A 19,953-nucleotide genomic window follows, 5' to 3' on the forward strand; every position below is an offset into this window, starting at 1 on the left:
AAGAGATGGCTTTGTAAATTCCAGTCCTGCCACTTTCTAACCAAGTTATCTTCAGCAGGTTTTTGATCTCCCTGATCCTCAACTGTGAAATCACCTTTCAATCACCTTCAGCATCATTTCAGAATTCACAGTGCATGTGGTTGGTCTGTTTTTTCTAATATTTGGTTTTAATTACAGATGAATATTAGTCAATAATTCAATTATAAGATCTTTGAAAAGAGGCAAAAGTCATAAGATCCCTAAGAGCCTGTACTTTGGGGCCAGACTGATCAGTGTCAAAATTTGGGTCATTAACTTGTTGAGTGATCCTGAGAAAGTTACTTAACCTTTCTGTGTCTCAATTTTCTCTTCTGTAAAATATAATAGATAATGCCTTTTTGCAGGATTGTCCTGATGATTAGCAATGATCTGAGCAAAACGTCTCCCCATGTTTACTGTAGTTTCCCCTGGTCTTTGTGTAGCTGAGCCAATGAATGGGTAAATGAGATTGATGGCCAAGAGCATCGACAGGTTGGGTTCAGATACCCTGGCTAGCCCTGGGTACCTCGCTAATGTTCTGTGTCTCAGGTTATCTGGAAAATACGAATAATCCAAGAACTCGCCTCAAGGGGCTATTGTGGGGATTGCAAGAGTTATATAAGTGAAGGGCTCAGAACAGTGCCTGGTTCTTAGCACTTATAGGTATTTGCTGCTATTATTATTATTATTATTATTATTACTGAATTAGAAAACAATATGGACATACCTGGTGGTGTGGGTGGAGGTAGGTCTTCGGTATCTGAATGCATAAAGAAAGGTAACAAGTTAATCTATTTTGGGGTGACAAGGTATAGAAACCCAGAGTACCAGAACTACCCCTTGGGCAACTTCAACCCTCCTCTGTCAGGGTCCTTGGCCTAGGAGGCTGGGGAATAGCAGCTGGGTCAACTATGCCCCTTGGCAGCCAGGGTTGTTGCCCTTGGCCCTTCTCATGCAGAATCCCTGGACTACTTGTTGAGATGCATATTCCAGAGCCCCTTTTCTACTTAGTCATAATATCTGGGGGCAGGACCCTAGAATCTACATTGTAGTGCCCAGGTGGTGCTCATGCCAAATAATTAGAGACCTCTCCCCTGCAACCAGAGCTGCCCATGGCGTCCAAAGGAGATGCTTGAGAAACAGGTAGACACATGGATGGATGGATGGATGGATGGATGGATGGATGGATGGATGGATGAAAATGCCACCCAGGATGCAGAGTTTCAAAATGTCACAATTGCAGCATCAGAAATCACTGGCTGAGAAGGGAGAGGATACCTGAGCAGATGACACTGGCATCCTCATGGTGGCCACAGTTGTGCTCTGACCAGCCCAAGTGGGCACACTGGCCCAGGTTGTGCTCTACCCCAGAGCACTGGAGATTGTCCAAGAAGATGTCTCCTGAGCCTGGGCCAAAGTGGGCCTCGCCAGGGCCAGAAACAGCCTGCCCACACCCCAGCTGCTGGCACACAACCTCGGCTTCGTTGAGGTCCCACAGGTCGTCGCACACGGTGCCCCAGGCACCCTGGTGGAGAATCTCCACGCGCCCCGAGCACCGGCTTGAGCCGTCCACCAGCCGCAGCTCCGGCCGGTCCTCTGCAGACAAAGACACAGCATGTGAGTTCCCAAAAGACCTGACCTGGGTCCACCAGTGCCAGCTCAGAAACGGTTAGGGAGGAACATTCCCCAATCTTAAGCCTTGGGGCTTGTTCCTTAGATTTTTCACGTGTTCCTGAGTTGCAGGTTGTGAGGTCTTCAGTCAATTTAATTTCATTTTAAGTACTCATTGATTGTCTTTTATGTTAGGCACTGATGATACAGCTCTAAACCAGAGAAGTGATTTCTGTCCTCAGGGAGCCCAGAGTCTATTTATTAGTCAAATGCAGGCACTGCTACAGTGCACCATTGCACACTGTGATAAATGGGCCAAAGAGGGGAAAAACAGGATGCTATGAAGGGAACAACAGAGAGTAAGGGCCTGGAGGACACCTCTTTAAAAAGTGAGAAGGAGCTAGTCAGGGGAAGAGCTGGGAAAGTGGCCTGAGCCAGAGGAATATCATATGCAAAAAGGCCATGCATGTCCAAAAAATATAGACTTACACACACACATCACCATCATCATCACATGTAAAAAATCAAAAGTATTTTTAAATAAGACTTTCTAATAGAATCTCAGTGGTGTGAAAATCCTTGCAGTTTAGATAAAGAGTGAACTTAGAACTGAAAAAACAAATAGCTTAAGGACAAAATCAAGAACATCTGATATTTAACTCCCAACAACAAAAGATGTGACTGACCTGTACTGTTAGCGAGTGATTCTTCAGCATCTGTTTATAGAGAGAACAAGTATGTCACTATTTTTTGGAAACCTTGACTTTAACAACGGAAGATAAAGGTTTTAGTTCCATCATTATATGTGTTTATTAATCTGATGTGGGAAAAATTAGTCCTTTTAAAAAACATAGTACTGGGAGAAGCAGATTCATCTGTAGATAATGAAAGTAAGTTTCTCTCTGGTTGTTGGTTTGTACCAAGTTATGTAAAAGTGGCCAGATGCAAAGGTACATTTGGAATGATCTGACTTAAACCATCAATTCTGTAGCAGGTGAGTTTCACTTTGGGCGTATTTGGGGGGACTTCAGATTTAGACAATCATCCTCTGGAAGATTGAGACATGGGAATAACATCTACCCAGGAGACTGTCACGAGGATACATGTCACTCATGATAAGATGTCACAAAGTAAACAGGCAAATGAATGTACCAACACATAAGACAATGTTTTTAAGTATGCACCTCAAATTAAAGGTCATGGTTAGCAGGTACTGACATGCAATTGAGCTGCTTTTCACATGGGCAACTCTATGCAGCAAGCCCTCCTACTTTGAGTTCTGATTCCTGATTTTTCCAAGTCACATCAGGTATTACAGCTGTTAGTTTACCAAAAGGCATCCATTATCAGAAAGGATTATTAATAGACAATCCAGAGGTGGCTAACTTACTCATAGCTAACTGTTTATACACAAGAAAATCCAGAATATATTTTTAAAATTGTCACAAGCCAATTGAAATAAGTCAGGTTAGTGCACAGATTTCTTTGGTGTTGTGATTGAGTGAGGACATGGCAGTAAGAATTACCAATATGCTTAAGAGAGCTTGAGTGTTGCTCACATACAGTCTGTGTGTCAGCATAGGCTCTGGAAGCCAGACTCAAGTCTTCCTGGATCTGAAGTCCCCCCAGCCTTGCTACTGAGGGCCGCCTCTTTCAATGAGCTCCTTATTCCCAGCATTAAAAAATTCTCATCATTAAATATGTTATTTGCATATTTCAGTAAAGCACACATACCTTTGGTAATACTTACTACCAAATTAGGTTTTATACTGGAGGCTAGCAGAAAAAACCTCATCTATGTAACCAAGTTAGAAAAGCTACAGCAAAAATCGAATGCTAAATGTTTGAGGATCCTGTTTTTGTTCCAGGCTGACTCTGAACACTGGCAGGGAGGTTTTTGAAGCACTCTGGGACTGGCAGTGCCCATATTAGAGGGGAGAAGATACCTGAGCAGATGACACTGGCATCCTCGTGGTGGCCACAGTTGTGCTCTGACCAGCCCGAGTGGGCGCACTGGCCCAGGTAGCGCTCCACACCAGCGCACTGGAGATTGTCCAGGAAGATGTCTCCTGAGCCAGGGCCAAAGTGGGCCTTTCCAAGGGCAGACACGGCTCGACCACACCCAAGCTGCCGGCACACAACCTCAGCTTCGTTCAGGTCCCACAGGTCATCACACACGGTGCCCCAGGAGCCCTGGTGGAGAAGTTCCACGCGTCCTGAGCACCGGCCAGAGCCACCCACCAGACGTAGCTCCGGCCAATCACCTGCAGAGAGAGATCCGGTAACTGTTGTCCTCTGGGGGCAACACCCTTCCCATGAGTGTTGAGCTCCCCACCCTATGCTACTTCTACTAGTGGAAAACCTTGTACTTGGTCAACTATTCAACCTCTTAGTTGGAAGTTGCAAAGCCATTAGGATTGTCTGTAGCACTAGAAGTCCACTAATTGAGTATCTATTTTTCCAGAGGTATGTGCCCATTTGTTTTGGCTAAGTGCAGAAAAACAAATAATTTGCACAGTGATTTGTGATTTTACAAAGTGTGTGGTGCATGTGTGTGTGTTCACCTATATCTTTATCATAACTCAGGAAGGTAAGTAGAAGAGTATTGGTGTACCAATTTTATCTATGAGGAAACTGAAAGTTGGAGAAGCAAAGTGATTCACCCTCAGTCCCACATCTGGTAAGCAGCAGATGTAAAGTCAGATCTCCTGGTTCCAAAGTTCATGATTTTTTCTCTGCTATTCTATCTCACTGCCTCTGTAATGGCTCTGACACTCCACTTACTTTGCTAAAGTCTATTGGTAATGCGGATGGGGAGCTAACTGTGATCAGTACTGGTCATAAGGTGGAAAGACAGAACCCCACTAGAAAGTACTTGTAAGCTGCTCAGGCTTTGATGACCCTGAAAGGTACCAAAAAATGAACTTCACTCATCTTGGGATGCTAGAGCGAAAAGACCCCAAATGTTTTGAATGGCTCTAAAAGTTTGGGGAGAGTCAAGTGTCCCGTTTGCAAATAGATGAACTATTTGCAGTCGGTCCAGTTTCTGTGCATAAGCAGATACAGGTGCAGATACAAATGCGGGTGCTGAGAGGAAAGGACACACTCAGTAAATGAATGAATACATTTCAGGGCTTACCTGCTCTTGCTGTTACTGTTGTGGGTGTTGCTATCGGGATGGCTGTGGATATAAGAAGACTCCCATGATTAAGAAGGGATGACTTAGGCAAGTCAAGAAGGCAGCATTCTGAGATCAGTCTTCAGTAAATGCCAAGATTCTGGCTGATTCTTTTTCCCTGCAATCTTCATAACATGTGACCTCCCAAATCAAACTCTGTTTTCATGTGGGTCTTTATGTTTCTCACGTGTGTGAGGTCCAACAAAAATAATATTCTCTTTTTCTGCTCAGTTACCATAAATATAACAATATTTAAATTGTGCTATTCTATGCAAAAATGCGAACAGTCACAATCAGTGTCCTTCTGGGGAAAATAGCTGTTTCTTCTGCTTGCTTCTGCCTTACTAACTTTCCCTAAAAGTGGAGTATCTGATTAGGTGAATCATTGGCTTTGATAAAAACAAAAAAGGAGATCAAATAAAAAATTATCAATATACAGAGACTCAATCATTGATAGGCATAACTTGGTTCCAGTGTAAATGGGCATCATATTTATGCAAAAACTGTGCAGACAGAATCTCTCATCTACAGAAGATTTATACAGGGAATTTGGAATCATCTACGAGAGACAGAGCAAATAATGAGAGTAGAAGCACTGGGAGAGGGGACACAAGAAGAAATTAGGGAGTACAATTTGAGTAATAGCATGAATGCGACTCACTGATTAGATGTGGAGTCTGCGACACTGCCTCTGCAAATACAAGGAAATACATCGTCAATAGTCGTTTAACGCGGATTATGGTGATTTGTCATGATCTACTTTGGTACATAGAGCATCTCCTTTGTGTTTTATAGCATGTTCCCAAAGCTTGCTCAGTGAGTCACCCTGGCACTTCGTAAAATACAAGAGACTGTTTTGAACAATGTCTTGGAAAAAGTGGATACTAGTTATTTGCAGTTTCATGAGCTCTGCCCGTTTTCTCTTAGTGGTGAATAATGCAGGACCTCAGATAATTACTGAAACTCCTAAGTCTCAGTTTCCTAATCTGTAAAAGGGGAAGAATCATGGGTCTGTGTAAGGATAACATATGTGAAGTGCTTAAAATGCTGCCTGGCATATAATAGGGATTCAGTAAGTGTTAGCTGTTATTTTGAGCATTTTGATCACTATTGTTGTTATTATTGCCTAACCCTGAGTACCCTGCACTTCAACAGGCAGCCTTGGCTTGGTCCATCTGCCTTCTTGCTTTCTTGCCACCCACTTTATATACCCTATCTCTAGGCCATACTGTTCCCTCACCTGATGTGCTGTGTCGCTTTCTCTAACTATAGCCTAATCAGCTTTACAGGCCGTTTCCCCTCAGTGTTTCCTTAATACTTATAACCTATATTGCACTCTCTCTCTTTCCTAATGTCTTTTGCAGAGTTGCATGCATATGTCAATTTAGTATATTCTGGTATATTTATCTATCCTATTGTTTGCCTTCTTCTAGTGTTTCTGTCTGTCCTATTGTTTGCCTTCTTCTAGTGTTTCTATTTGTCCTCTATGCATACCCCATGTATTTGCCTTAAACTTCCTCTTGGTTGTACTTGAGCCTCTCTCAGGCTGGGACTACAGTTTCCTCTGCAGGTCCTAAAACACCTACCTAGTACTAGATTCAGAGTAACTTCAGAAATGACTTTCTAATTGACTGACTGTGATGAGATGTTTAGGTAAAATGAAAAAGCTAATGATAAAGCAGCCCATTATCAAACATTTATGACGTGCCATCACTTTGCAAAGTGTTTTACTTACCTAATTGCATGCAAGCCTCACAATAAACCTGGAAAGTAAGGGTCCCTTGTTGTCCCCATTACACAGGAAAGGAATTGAGGCTGGGAGAAATCAAGTTGCTTGCCCAAGGTCACAGAGTAAGAATGATAGGACAGTGACTGGCACCCAGCCAGAGAGTCCAGCTCTGGAACTGCTGCTCTTTACCACTATTCTTACCTTTGGGTGCAGAATAATAATAAGCAATGAAGTTTTTTCCTAGGTTATTGAAGCTTCGGAAATACACGAGGGTCATTGAGCTGGAGGAGGATATGTAGGTGGGGCGGAAGCCAGAGCAGGTCCTCCCCAATGACTTTGCTGAGGATGGAGGACCGTCCAGGATTTCAAAATATTCATTGGTGCAGTCGAGACTGGGGAAGCAAACACCATGGATGCCTCTCAGTTTCCTCATTAGAAGACCTTAGAGGCATGCTATGAGACAGATACTTCACTTCATTACTACAAAGATGTTGACGGTAGAGTAAAAGCGTGGCAATCATTTAAACATAGCATGGGTTCCTTTGATCCTACTTTTCCTCTCTAAGAGCCACTGCTTTAAGGGAACGGGATTTTAATTGGAAGAGGAAAGAGGAGGCTGGCACAAAATGTGCCCCTGGAAGCAGCCCAACCGGCAGAGTACTTCACAGCTTAGGGCCAAGGGCAGGGCCTGGGAAATCAAGGCAACTTCACCATGTGGTGATTGGGGGGCCCAGGAACAGGGAAAGGCTGCTTGCTACGTGGCTCCAAGTTGTAAATAATGCATTTACAAGTGTTTGGCAGCAGACCCACCCAGAGGAAAGTGGGCTGCCAAATCTTCCCAGCTTGCTTTGTGGAAGTTATCTGATTTTGTCAGCTGCTGTTTTTTACTGTGATGTTTTGTTCAGATGTTGCCAGTGCTAGAATCCGAAAATCACTTTCATACTTCAATCTGATGAGCCATCTGTTCCAAGCCATATTTCGATTAAACAAAATTCAAGCGTAATAAATGATTTAACTTGTTCTTAGGGGTTAATTTCCACAAGAAATTCATCCTGAATTTATCATCTGTGAATTACCATCTAAAACATTAAAACTTAAAATTTCCTGACTTATTAGGTCTGGAGTACCCTAGAATTTATATCTTTAACCAGCAGGCCAGAATACACACACACACACACACACACACACACTCTCTCTCTCTCTTTCTCTCCTCTCTGTTTTTCTCCTCTCTCTTTTTCTCTCTTTCTCATGCACACACACTTATCCAAATAATAAAAGGTCAATTTCATTTTAATTAAAAATTCATGAAAACTCATAAAAACCAATTGTATTTCCCTATACTAGCAACAAACAGGTGGACACTAAAATGGAAAACACAGTGTCAATTATAATCACCCCAAAAAATAAAAAATAAAAGAAATACCTAAGTATAAATTTATAAAACATACATAGGATTTGAATGATGCAAATTACAAATAGCTAAAATATAATACCAAATGCTAGCTATCAACGATGTGGAGAAACTGGATCTCTCATATGTTGTTGGTGAGAATTTGTAATGGTCGTCACTCTGGAAAATAGTTTGGTATGTTTTTAAAAAGCTCAATATGTACTTACCATACAACCTAGCAATTGCACTCTTGGGATTTATCCCAGAGAAACAAAAGCTTATATTTACACGAAAAGCTGTGTATGAACATTCATAGAAGACTGATTTGTAAAAGTAAAAGACTATAAACAACACAAGTGTCCTTCAGTGGGGGAATGATCAAACAAATCCTGGTACATCCACACAAATGGAATACTTCTCAATAACAAAAAGGAACAAGCTGTTGATACAACAGTGGTTGGAACAACAACAACAAACCAAATAACTCTATTACAAAATGGGCAAAGGACATGAATGGACATTTCTCAAAAGGAGACACATTTTGTGACACATGAATGTATGAAAAAAATGCCCAACATGACTCATCATCAGTAAAAAGGAAATTAAAACCACAATCAGATATCACCACATCTGTCTCAATGGCTATTATAAAAAGAAGAAAGATAAATGTTGTCAGTGAGGTGGAGAAAAGGGAACCCTTATACACTGCTGATGGAAACGTCAATTAGTACAGCCATTATGGAAAACAGTATGGATGTTCCTCAAAAAACTAAAGATAGAACTACCACATCATTCAGCAATCCCAGTTCTGGGTGTAAATCCAAAGGAATTAAAATCAGTATGTCAAAAAGGTATCTGTACTCCCAAGTTTACTGCAGTATTTCTCACAATAACCAAGATGTGGGAACAATCTAAGTGTTCATCAGTGGATGAATGCATAAAGGAAATGTATATATGCCCATGGAATACTATTCAGCCTTAAAAAAGAAGGATGTTCTGTCATTTGCAACATGGATGAATCTAGAGGACATTATGCTAAGTGAAATATGCCAGGCGTGGAAAGACAAATACCGCATGATCTCACTTTTAGGCAGAATCTAGAAAAGCCAAACTCATAGAAATAGAGGGCAGAATGCTGGTTAACAGAGGCTGGGGGTAAGGGTGGAGGTACATGGAGAGATAGAATTTGGTCAAAGGGTACAAAGTTTCAGTTAGTCAGGAGGAATAAGTTCAAGAGATACATTGTATGTCATGGTGACTGTAGTTAGCAACGGTAATGTATTGTATGTTCCAAAGTTGCTAGAAAAGTAGCATTTAACTGCTCTTACCACAAAGAAATGGTAAGTATGTGAGGCACCGTGTATATTAATTAGACTGATTTAATCATTCCGCAATGTATACATGTGTCCCAACACACATCCCACCCTATACATATATACAATTATTATCTGTCAAAAACAAAATAAGAAAGTTAAAAAGCTACACAAAGTACGTAAGAAACAGCTTAGGACTTACTCAAGATGTGGAAATGCCAGCAGTATATGATCAGATGCATTCGCCTTGATTTCCCACACACAAGTGATGTTGTCATGCATTTCATTCTGTGGGGGATTCCTAATCGCTCCAGATGAGTTAGTAATAACGCCACCACACCGAGATTTTTCTAAATGCAGAAATATATTTTAGAATTTCAGTTGTTTCATTGTTCAGTTTACTAACTTCGTAATTCACATCTTTTTTTAAAAAGGTCTTTTTCAAAAAGGATTTTATTGTTCATTACTTTGTGAGTATGTCTTAGGATGTATCAGAAGTTATCAACTAGTCTAAAAAGTCTTGCAAACTTATAAATTAGGGGATAAATGCATCTGAATTTTGAAACATCTCTCATCTCTTTTGAGAATTCTGCCATCTACGTGGGCTTGCTGGAAATAGCTCTTTTTTTTTTTTTTTTTTTTTTGTTGTTGTTGTTGTTGTTGTTGTGATGGAGTCTCACTCTGTCACCAGGCTGGAGTGCAATCGCACGATCTTGGCTCACTGCAACCTCTGCCTCCTGGGTTCAAGCTATTCTGCTACCTCAGCCTTCCGAGTAGCTGGAACTACAGGCACACGCCACCACACCCAGCCAATTTTTGTATTTTCAGTAGAGATGGGGTTTCACCATGTTGGCCAGGATGGTCTTGATCTCTTGACCTCATGATCCTAGGCCACCCAAAGTGCTGGGATTACAGGCGTGAGCCACCGCACCCGGCCTGGAAAGAGCTCTTATGCAATATCAGCCAGAATGTTTTTCTCTGGCTAGTTGTGGGCTCTGTAGCTTTGACTTTTGTCCAGTCACTAGTAGTAATGAGTAAAGTACTGCTTCAGTTTTCCCAATTAATCTGAGCCAATGTGGAGCCTCTGTGTATATGAAGATGACAGAGTCCATCCACTATCAGTTATAATTTATTCAAATTGTATTCTTAAAAACTCACTATTAAGTACAAAGAAGTTGCCCTTAGTCATCCACTCCTGGAATACCCCTAATACTGATGAGATTTTATATCTGCCTGTCTGCCCACCTGTCCATTTGTTTCCCCACCCACTTGTCTGTCTGTTCTGCTTCTCTGTCTGTCTATCCATCTGTGTAACATTCAATCCTGAATTAAAGGTCATGCTGGTGGCAATGGCAACAGCTGGCTTTCCTCTATCAGATTATCGGAATGTGTAAGAACTGGACCTACACTACATTGGCCCTGGTCTTCTAGCTGTGTCTAAAAGGACCAGCCAGACTGTCCTTGCAACAGTGGTATTTTAGCCCTTTATCCCCAAGTGGTGCTAGAAAAAGTTAAGAGGAGCTTCTGGAGGCTCAAGGCATAGGCAAGAACAGAAGGAAAAAATGGCAGACGGAAAAGAAAGAATAAAAAAAGAGGATGGAGATTGCAGCGAAGGGGAAAAGGGTAAGAAGAAGAACGTGCTCACCATGGTCTGAGCCCTCTCAAATCATGGCCTTGGGTACACCCTGCCCCTCACTCATGGTGTCCATGCTGGGACACCAGACAGCTAGCATCACTTGATTATCTGGACTTCTTTCTTTTACTAGGCAGAAATAGAATTAGAATCATAGGTTTATTGGCCTTTGTTACTCAGCTCTTCCCCCAGAACACAGGTTGAGAGGGGAGAGACCCATACAGGATAGTAGTACTTTGGCTCAATTTCCTTGAAGGATCACATCAGGGCTAGAGCTAGAAGATGATGATCAAGGTAGCAAAGGACACAAAAGTCTCACCTGTGGCCACTCTCCTTGCCAGGACAGCCAGTGGGTGACCTGTAAAACACACAAAGGACACGCTTAGGACTTACTTAAGATATGGAAATGCCAGCAGTGTATGGCCGTCACTCGGCACTGAGGTCTGCACCCCCGTCTGCACATGAGAATCCCGAGGAGCTTGCAAAAAATACACCATCTGGGTCACCCCTAAATCTACTGAATCAGAGTCTCTGGAGGAGAGGCCTGAATGTGGAGGCAATTTTAATATGGAGGAGGGAAGAAGCACTGATCTAGATTGTTCCAAGACTTCTTTGATGCATTATTCTCTTGCATATATGCAAATTAGATATTTTTAAATTTGAGGTTTAAGAAACCTGAAGACATGAAATTCTGGCATCTGGAGCTTCTTCCCAAGTGACTCAAGGGTTAAGACTTATGAGGCTGAGCTGTAAGAACAAGAATAAGCACTGAGTCACGGATTCCTCTGATCAGGTGCTGCCCAGAGATGCTGAGTCAGGACCTAAAGATGCTGTGGATTCTCCTCCATGGCCAAACATCTCTCCTGCCAGTGACACTCAGCTCAGCACCTCCCATTGGAGACCAAATCCGTCTCACTTGCTAGAGCTGACAACTCAGGAGGGAATGTAAAGGAATTTTACTAGACCTTGTCAAATCAGCTTTGTTCATAACTCGCCCTCTGACTGAGAGCTGGTTGAGACCAGGGCATCAAAGAACCCGGGGGTCTGATGAGGGAGCGGGCACTGGCATGGAAAACTCTGGGTGCTGGGGTTGGGAGTGCATGGAAAAGTCAACAGCAATGGAAGCTCTGTGAGGCCAGGGCTGTACCAGAAAGGCCGAGGCAAGGAGGGAGTGGAAATGAAGTGGCTCACTTTGTCCAGAGCTGGTCCACTGGCCATTTGCTACTGAGCAGGAAGTGCTTTTACCATCTCTCATCTCTTAATGGCCTCCCACCCATCCATTTCTCATTGCCATCCCCTCTGCAAATCTCAGAGCTGACAAACCAAAAGTATTATATAGAAGTCTGAGAAATAATCAATTCTTGGCCTTTTGCTTAAGATCAATTGTAGAAGCCTGAGAAACTGAGAATCTATTTCTGGTATATGAAATACACAGTGGAGTAGGAGGAGAGGTAGAAAGTGAGGCTGGACTAGATGATTCTAAGGCACTGTCCATCTCTCCCAGAGGACAATCTGGGGATTCCACAGCTCACAGTCACTCCACTGACTTGGAGAATAAGATACATCCAATTTCTAGCAGAGTTTCTTCCCTGAGATTTTGATAAGCTACACGTATTAACATCACCTTCCCTACCTGGTGGTGTGACAGTTGAATATTCGGCATCTGTAAGTGTGAGAGATGAAGACATCTGCTGTGAGTGAATCACGTACTGGTTCATTTTCAATAGTTACTTTTACGCTGTCCTTTGAGAAGTATTCCCTTGAAAAGAGCAGAAGTGGGGCCCCACCTGGGAAGGGAGCAGGGGTTTACCTGAGCAGATCACGCCGGCGTCTTCCCCGTGAGCACAGTTGTGGGTAAACCAGCCGGTGTGGGAACATTCCTCAAGGTGCTGCTCATCTCCTCTGCAGTGCACGTTGTCAAGGAGGATCCTCCCAGAACCTTCCCCAAAGTGGGCCTCACCCGGGGCTGAAATGGCCCAGCCACATTCCAGCTGCCTGCAGACAATGTTTGCTTCTGGAAGGTCCCAGAGGTCGTCGCACACAGTTCCCCAGACTCCCTGGTAGAAAAGTTCCACGCGACCCGCACATCTTCCGTGGCTGCCCACCAGCCGCACAGGGCCCCAGCCTCCTGGGGAGAGCAAAGCAGTCACGGGGTGATAGTTGCCCCTCTGCCTGTGGATGACTGGACTGTTGTCTACCCAGCCCAGCTTGCTGTCCTTATCTCCCATGACTTTGCTGCAAATATGGTTATGCTGCCATGAAGGATCCCACACCATTCCCCAGACCTGTCTGCTCCAAGAAGCCTGTGTCTTCCTTATCCACACTCTATTTTAAGACAGTTTGCCTCAGGTAGATTGTTTACAAAAATGACCAAAGTTCTTCCCTTCTGTATGCTCTTTACAATGTGGCATTGCAGCCCCTCCTATGAAGATGGTGAACTTATTTTCCCACTTTTTAATTCTGGGCTTGTGGCCTTTAACTTGCTTTGGCCAATAGAATATGGCAGAAGTAGTGGTACACCCTTGCAGAGCTGAGGCCTCAAGAGGCCTGACAGGCTTCAGCTTAATTCCTGGAAACTCTGATAGCATCATGTGAACAACCTTGAGTTAGCCTGCTGGAGGATGAAAGACACGTGGCCTTGTCAACGGTCACCTCAATGACAGCTATGGAACAGCCAGACATGTGAGGGAGGCATCTGAGGCCAGATAGTCTTCAACTAATCTGCCAGCCAACCACAGATGCATGAACAAACCCAGTCCAAATCAGCTCAGCCTATCCTAGATGAGCAGTACTGACTTGTGAGCAGTTATAAATGGTTGTTGTAAGCCACTATGTTTTCGTGGTGGTTTTATATGCTGGTAGATAACTTATATGCTTCTTCTTTATCCACATTCCTTTGCTATATAACCTGCCCACCCAAAGCCAGGAGGAGGTATGGGCCAAAACCATGTTCCCTGTGTCTGGGTCTGCCTGGTCAGGTGACTGGACTGGAGCACAGCTGACTCCAGAGGAACCCATCCACATGCTGGATTGGGCCAGCCTCTCTCCACTGGATGTTTGAAATCGGGAAGAGAGAACTGGAAGACGCAGAGTCTGACACTTGCATTTGGGCAGCCACATGATGAATCATATATAGGTGGGTTAGTGAACGGAGAAGCTGCTCAGAATAATGACTCAAGAGAGGGGAAAAAAAGAGGAAGAAGGGAGATCCAGAGAGAATGGCTCCACTGCAGCTAATTCCTTCCTTATTTACATTCTCTTGACCCCTACATCCCTGCCCTAGTCTTCCTTCCATTAATCTTGCTTGAGTGGGGATTTGTACCATGCAAACAAATGCTCACCCAGTATTAAATGCCTCCCATTTCCCTGCCTTCCTTTATACCAACCACTTGGCCTAAAGTATGTGGTCTCCTATTCCTGCCTGTGAAAACCTTTTCATCCTTCAAATTCCACGCCAAGTGGCTCCATTCCATGAAGTTCTTGTGATCCCCCAGACTAAGACTAATATTTTCCTTTCTCTTTGCTTTTTTCTGTGGTGCTTATGGGCCTGACCAGCGACACACACTTCTCATCTCCCTAGCAGAGGTATGAGAGGCAGGGACATAGAGTGGAAAGAGCAATGGATATCGGGGACCAATGGCCAGGGAGGATGAGTCCAACAGCCCTGGCCAGCTGCATGGCCCTGAGGATGACAGACATTACTTCACATGCTGTTGTAAGGCTAAAGAATGTGAGAGTTTTCAGAGGGCTTCTCAGGGCCTCGTTCTTGGTTGGAAGGTGGGTAGGATGCAGAGCTGGATCAGCTTAGGATGAGCTGGATATATGAAGGGACCAAAATAGTGGGGGTATGGTCACAGTTGCCACAGAAGTTCATGCCGACAGCATTCATGTGGGAACACAGAACACCATGGGCCATGATCTAAGGGTTCAGGAAGAGCAGGGCAGGGCCCCTCTCATATGGCACAGACAACTTTCTCCCTATGTTATAGGGAGACTTGTGTATAAGACTTGTCTCCCTACTAAACTACGAACAACTTGAGAACTGGGATTGCAACTGGCTCATCTATCTATCAACCCCAGTGCCGGGTTCAGTGCTCAGCACATGGTAGGCACACAAGATAAGAAGTTATTAAACAAACGAAGAAGAGAAATATTAGAGTGTGACTTCAGGCTGATTGAAACTCACAGAGCCAGCAGTGGTGCCTTAGTGACCACCATGCTTCCAAGGCCATGGCCGACGGCCAGGAGCTATAGCACCTAGCACCTGCAGGGCACTCTTCCACCAGGGATGCTCTCAGGCCCTGGGGCAGTGATCGTGGTTCCTCTTGGTCATCCCTGAATCTTTTGGCTGTACAGTTAGATTAAAGGATCAGTGGGCCCGATATTTTACCCCTGCCTTATCTGGCCTCAAACTGAACCTAACTTGCAAAAATCCAAGACCCAACTCAAAGCTGGCTATCATGAAATATCACTTGCCCCTGATCGCAGCAAAAAACCATCTTAGCAGGCCTCAACCATGCACTCTTCACTAACTCTGCATGGCTATTGTCCAGCCCTAGGCTCTAATCTAGAAAGCATATTAATGTCTCCCGCCTGTCAGTGCACAGAGGGTCTAACTATCTGACTTGTCCTCTGCATGACACAACCTCACTGATCCCTTACCCTTCATTTCTTAGCTTAGATATGGTTTCCTTAGCTTAGATATGGTTTCCTGCTCCCTCGGGTCTGGATGGGGACGCTCTTCTGGGTGCCCATGGCACCTATGCTTCCCCATCACAGCATTCACCACACCCTGTTATAAAGCCCATGTGAGGGTCTGCTCCATTCACTTTTCTACCTATCCCCAGGGACACATGTTCATTCACTCATTCATAGTCAAATGAATGAAGTTGTTCAGAAGGCATAATATAAAAAGACACAGCTCTACCTGGTGGTGCAGAAGATGGTGGGTGTTGAGCCACTGATACCACCGATGATGTGGGGAGCAGGTTCTCATGGGCTAGTGGTGGGCAAAAAGGAAGGACTGTTATCAGGGAACAGTCACAGCATGGGGAGAAGACACAGTTTCTTCAAGGGGGTGCCTGCCCCCTCCCAGGATTTAGCAGGAATAACAGTGAGAGTGCCTTCTGAGGCCCATGACCTCAGATCCCTGAGGTCTCCATTTAGGGCAGAACATGGCATTGCTACTGTGGACGAACTAATGTGCACCTGTGGCAATCAGCAAAAGTGAAGCTCATAGGTCGTTGGCCCCAGGTGGCTGGCTGTCTAGAGGCCATCCACTGGCCAGCACCTCCCTCTCTGTTGCCTCCTCCCCACATATGCCACTGTCATTATTTGGAATCTGCTCTGAAATGGCACGAGGAAGCCTCGCACGGCCTGGGAACTGTTCTTCACTGTGGCAGTAGTTACACAACTGGACACAATTACCACAATTCACCAAACTGGACCTTAAAATGGGTAAATTTTATGGTATATAATCAAAGTTGAATAAAAAGTGAGATGGATCAATGTATGAATACAGGGATGCTAGATAAATTTATAGATTCATTATGGAATCTAGGTAGGAGTTCATTGTTAAATTCTTCAAACTTTGCTGTATATTTAAAAATTTCCATAATAAAATGTTGTAGGGGAGGAAGTCTCCCTTAATTCCTATTACAAACTCTATGTCTCTGGTTTTTGGCAACAGTCTCTGGCTTTCCACAGTGGCACATGTATTATGTAGCTAGACCATGTAGCTGCTTACTCTGTCCTTGTTAGTCACAGAAAGCCAAAGGCATAGAATTTTAGGGAACATAGAATCCAATGAGCCTGTTCTAATGATGAGGAGACTGAAGGCCAAGGTCATTCATCCACTGGGAGGTCAGCCTGGATGAAATTCCTGCAGACCAGGCCCTTACCATCCCTCACACCTCCTTCCTTAGGTCCACATGTGCCCAAAACAAGCAGCCATTGCTGCATGAGCACTGCTGGGTAACAGGTATCCTCAGGCATTGCCCTATTCATGCCCTTATTCAAAGCTCTTTATTGTACCTACTTTCATGAAGAGGAAAATAGGATGAGAGATAACGTAACTTGGCTGAGGTTATGTAACTGAGGGTGATTATATGTCACATGTATCTCTCCTGTGACAGTATAAACCCCATTAAAAAAATAAACAGGGGGCCAGGTGCAGTGGCTCATGCCTGTAATTCCAGCACTTTGGCAGGCCAAGGTGGGCAGATCAGGAGGCCTGAGGTCAGGAGTTTGAGACCAGCCTGGCCAACATGGTGAAACCCCATCTCTACCAAAAACACAAAAATTTGCCAGGTGTGGTGGCAGGTGCCTGTAATCCCAGCTGTTTGGGAGGCTGAGGCAGGGAGAATCGCTTGAACCCGAGAGAGAAAGGTTGCAGTAAGCCAAGATAGCGCAACTGTACTCCAGCCTGGACAACAGAGCAGGACGCTATCTCACAAAAAAAAAAAAAAAAAAGAAAAGAAAAAGAAAAAAAAAAAAAGGAGGAGAAGGAGGAGGAGGAGGAGAAGAAGAAAAAGAAACAACAGGTGAGTTTTGACCACCGCTGTATCCCCAGTGCTTGGCACAGAAGTTGGCACAGGGTAGATACCCAGCCAATATCTGTTGAATGAATGAATGAAGGAAGGAAGGAAGCTGGGAATCAAATGAAGATCTGATTCTAAACCTCAAACTCTTTTTTACATCAGGACAAGTCTAGTATTTGACACTGAATGTGACATGCAGTCCTACCTGTAGGCAGAGCAGCTGTGGAATCAGCACCTGTCAACATAAAGAGGGATTGTGCATGTTATCTTGTCTTCACTGGCAAAGGTTTATTGGGAACTTCCTACATTTAGGGAGCTTCAGGCAACAGAAAGGAGAAAGAGGCAGAGACTTTGCTCCTGAGGATTTTGGCATTTCCTGGGGATTTGAGACAGGACATCAGTCAGCAACTGTTGACTGTCCCAGGATGGCCAGTGCTTCCCCAGGGGCCTCGGACGTTGAGGAAAGCCCCGTGCCCCACAGAGGGGATGTGGCTCAGGATGAGCCAGATGCAACCTGCAGAGCTTGTCATTCATAGACACATTATTCCAGCTGCAAGCAGGAGAGGACCAGAAAAGACTAGGGAGGACCAGGGGGACAGATTGGTGTGGGAAGCTCGGTAGGCTAGGAACATGGAGGTCCTGAACACCAGCTGATGGATTTGGCTTGTAACCTGGATGCCACAAGCTCAAAAGTTTCTGAGGATCATGCAGGTAAGCTAAATAAGGTGGTGGGGAGGTGTGTGCCATGAAAACTGGAAAGGTATTCCATGTCCAAAGGAACAGCTCTTTCTCAGATCCAGCCAGATAATGCAGTGAAAGGATGCATTGCTCTGTGCCTGAAATTCTGCTTTCATTTATTCATTTTTACAACATGTAAGAATTTGAATTTTTATGTCAAATGTTTTGATTTTTAAATTCATGTTCAGCCTGATTTTCAAATTGAAGAGATTTACTTCTGAGCCTGGATGCAGCCTGTGAGCCATACTTAGAGATCATTGAAGTCAAGGAGATGGTCAGGCTTATGTAGAACTTTGAAAGTCTGTAGGCAACACCAGTTACCTGCCTGGCCCCACTATGTTCCTGGATTGAGCTGTGGGGTGTGGTTTGTGTATAGAGGAAAAAGGAGTGAAGGAACTAGAAACAGGCCTCCAAATGAAGACTGACAGCCAGCCCCCCACCTGCACAGATGACGCTGGCATCCTCCAGGTGCCCACAGTTATGCCTGGCTCGGTCCCCGTGCATGCACTGCCCCAGGTGGCTCTCATTGCCCACACACTCCATGTCATCCAGCAGGACCTTCCCAGAGCCTGCCCTGAAGTGGGCCCCTACAGGGGCTGCCACGGCATGGCCACATTGCAGCTGGCGGCACACAATGGCGGCCTCGGCCAGGTCCCAGAAGTCGTCACACACCGTCCCCCACATGCCCTGAATGAGAACCTCCATGCAGCCTAAGCACGTCCCTGTACTATTCAACAGCCTCACCTCCATCCAGGCTCCTGCAGAGACACAGCTGGTAACTGATGGTGGAATTTTAGAAGATGTTGGTGCCCGTGATGTAAAAAATCCCTGATTTTATCCGAGTAGCTGAGCTTCCTGTCTGTTTCCCTGAAATGGCAGCAGCTGCCCACCAGAGTGAAGTGCTGGTGGGCAGAAATTCCCCTCTTTTCTCCTCCCATAAAGAATCAATTCAGCTTAGAGGTGACTCTCTGGGCTCTGGAGTCAGACTGCCTGCATTTGCATTCCAGGCCCATTGCTTTCTAACTGTGTGGTATGGTCCTGGGCAAGTTCCTCCACCTGCCTGATTTCTCCTCTGTAAACAAGGTGATAGCAATAATGCTCATTTAGTAGAGTTTCTCTGAGGACTAAAAGGGGTAATGCATATAAAATGCCAACATAGCATAGCATGTGCATAATCAGTGTTTAATGAATATTGCCACTCTTGTTCTCTGGGACAAGTGAGAAAATGTGGTAGGAATTGACTTAGAGTCAGACCAATGATACCTGTGGAACAAGAAATCAAGACCTAAGGCTCAGGGGCCCTCCCTGTGCTCATTCGTCCTTTAAGAGCTGAGGAATATGAGTGAAATAAGAGTGTTCAACAGATAATCAATGCAGCAAAGTCAAATCCTAGATTACCTCTTTCCTCCCTATTCGGAGGAAGACACAGAGTAACCAATGAGCTGTGGGGTCTCCTGTGAGTGTGATGGGATGGATGCACCTCAAGCACCCTCACAAGGTACTTACAGGACCCCTGGCTGTAAATCCTTCCTTCAAGCATTGTCCTTCTCTTTGCTCCTGGAAGCTGTTGCTATCCCCAGGACCACAGGCTAAAACTCTGTCCATCCTACAGCTCTCCTCCCCTTGCCACCTCCATCGACCCTTCCTGGAATCCCCCAGTTGTAATCCTCTCCCTTCTACGTTCTGTACACCTTTCATGGCACTTCCCACCATCTACATTGATGGTGGTGGCCTAGTGTGTGTCTGACATCCTTGCTGGATAATAGACACATTTGGGCAGGGACCAACAGATGGAGTAGGGAAG

At 44.5% G+C, this 19,953-nt stretch overlaps 1 protein-coding gene across 1 annotated transcript in view; it reads right to left on the bottom strand.

Annotated features, from left to right (window-relative positions):
* Positions 1-17,104, bottom strand: part of LOC103887785 (putative DMBT1-like protein) — a 34,173-nt gene extending 17,069 nt beyond the window's left edge. The window contains exons 1-5 of the mRNA XM_021942977.2: positions 12,610-17,104; positions 11,192-11,230; positions 4,769-4,810; positions 3,576-3,991; positions 746-778 (exon numbers count right to left, since the gene is read on the bottom strand). Of these exons, the coding sequence (XP_021798669.1) occupies positions 746-778; positions 3,576-3,991; positions 4,769-4,810; positions 11,192-11,230; positions 12,610-13,148 (1,069 nt within the window). The 5' untranslated portion in view covers positions 13,149-17,104. The remainder of the gene's footprint in view (positions 1-745; positions 779-3,575; positions 3,992-4,768; positions 4,811-11,191; positions 11,231-12,609) is intronic.
* Between the last annotated feature and the right edge of the window lie 2,849 nt (positions 17,105-19,953).

This window comes from Papio anubis, chromosome 11, assembly GCF_008728515.1.
Source record: "Papio anubis isolate 15944 chromosome 11, Panubis1.0, whole genome shotgun sequence".
Lineage (NCBI taxonomy): Eukaryota > Metazoa > Chordata > Mammalia > Primates > Cercopithecidae > Papio > Papio anubis.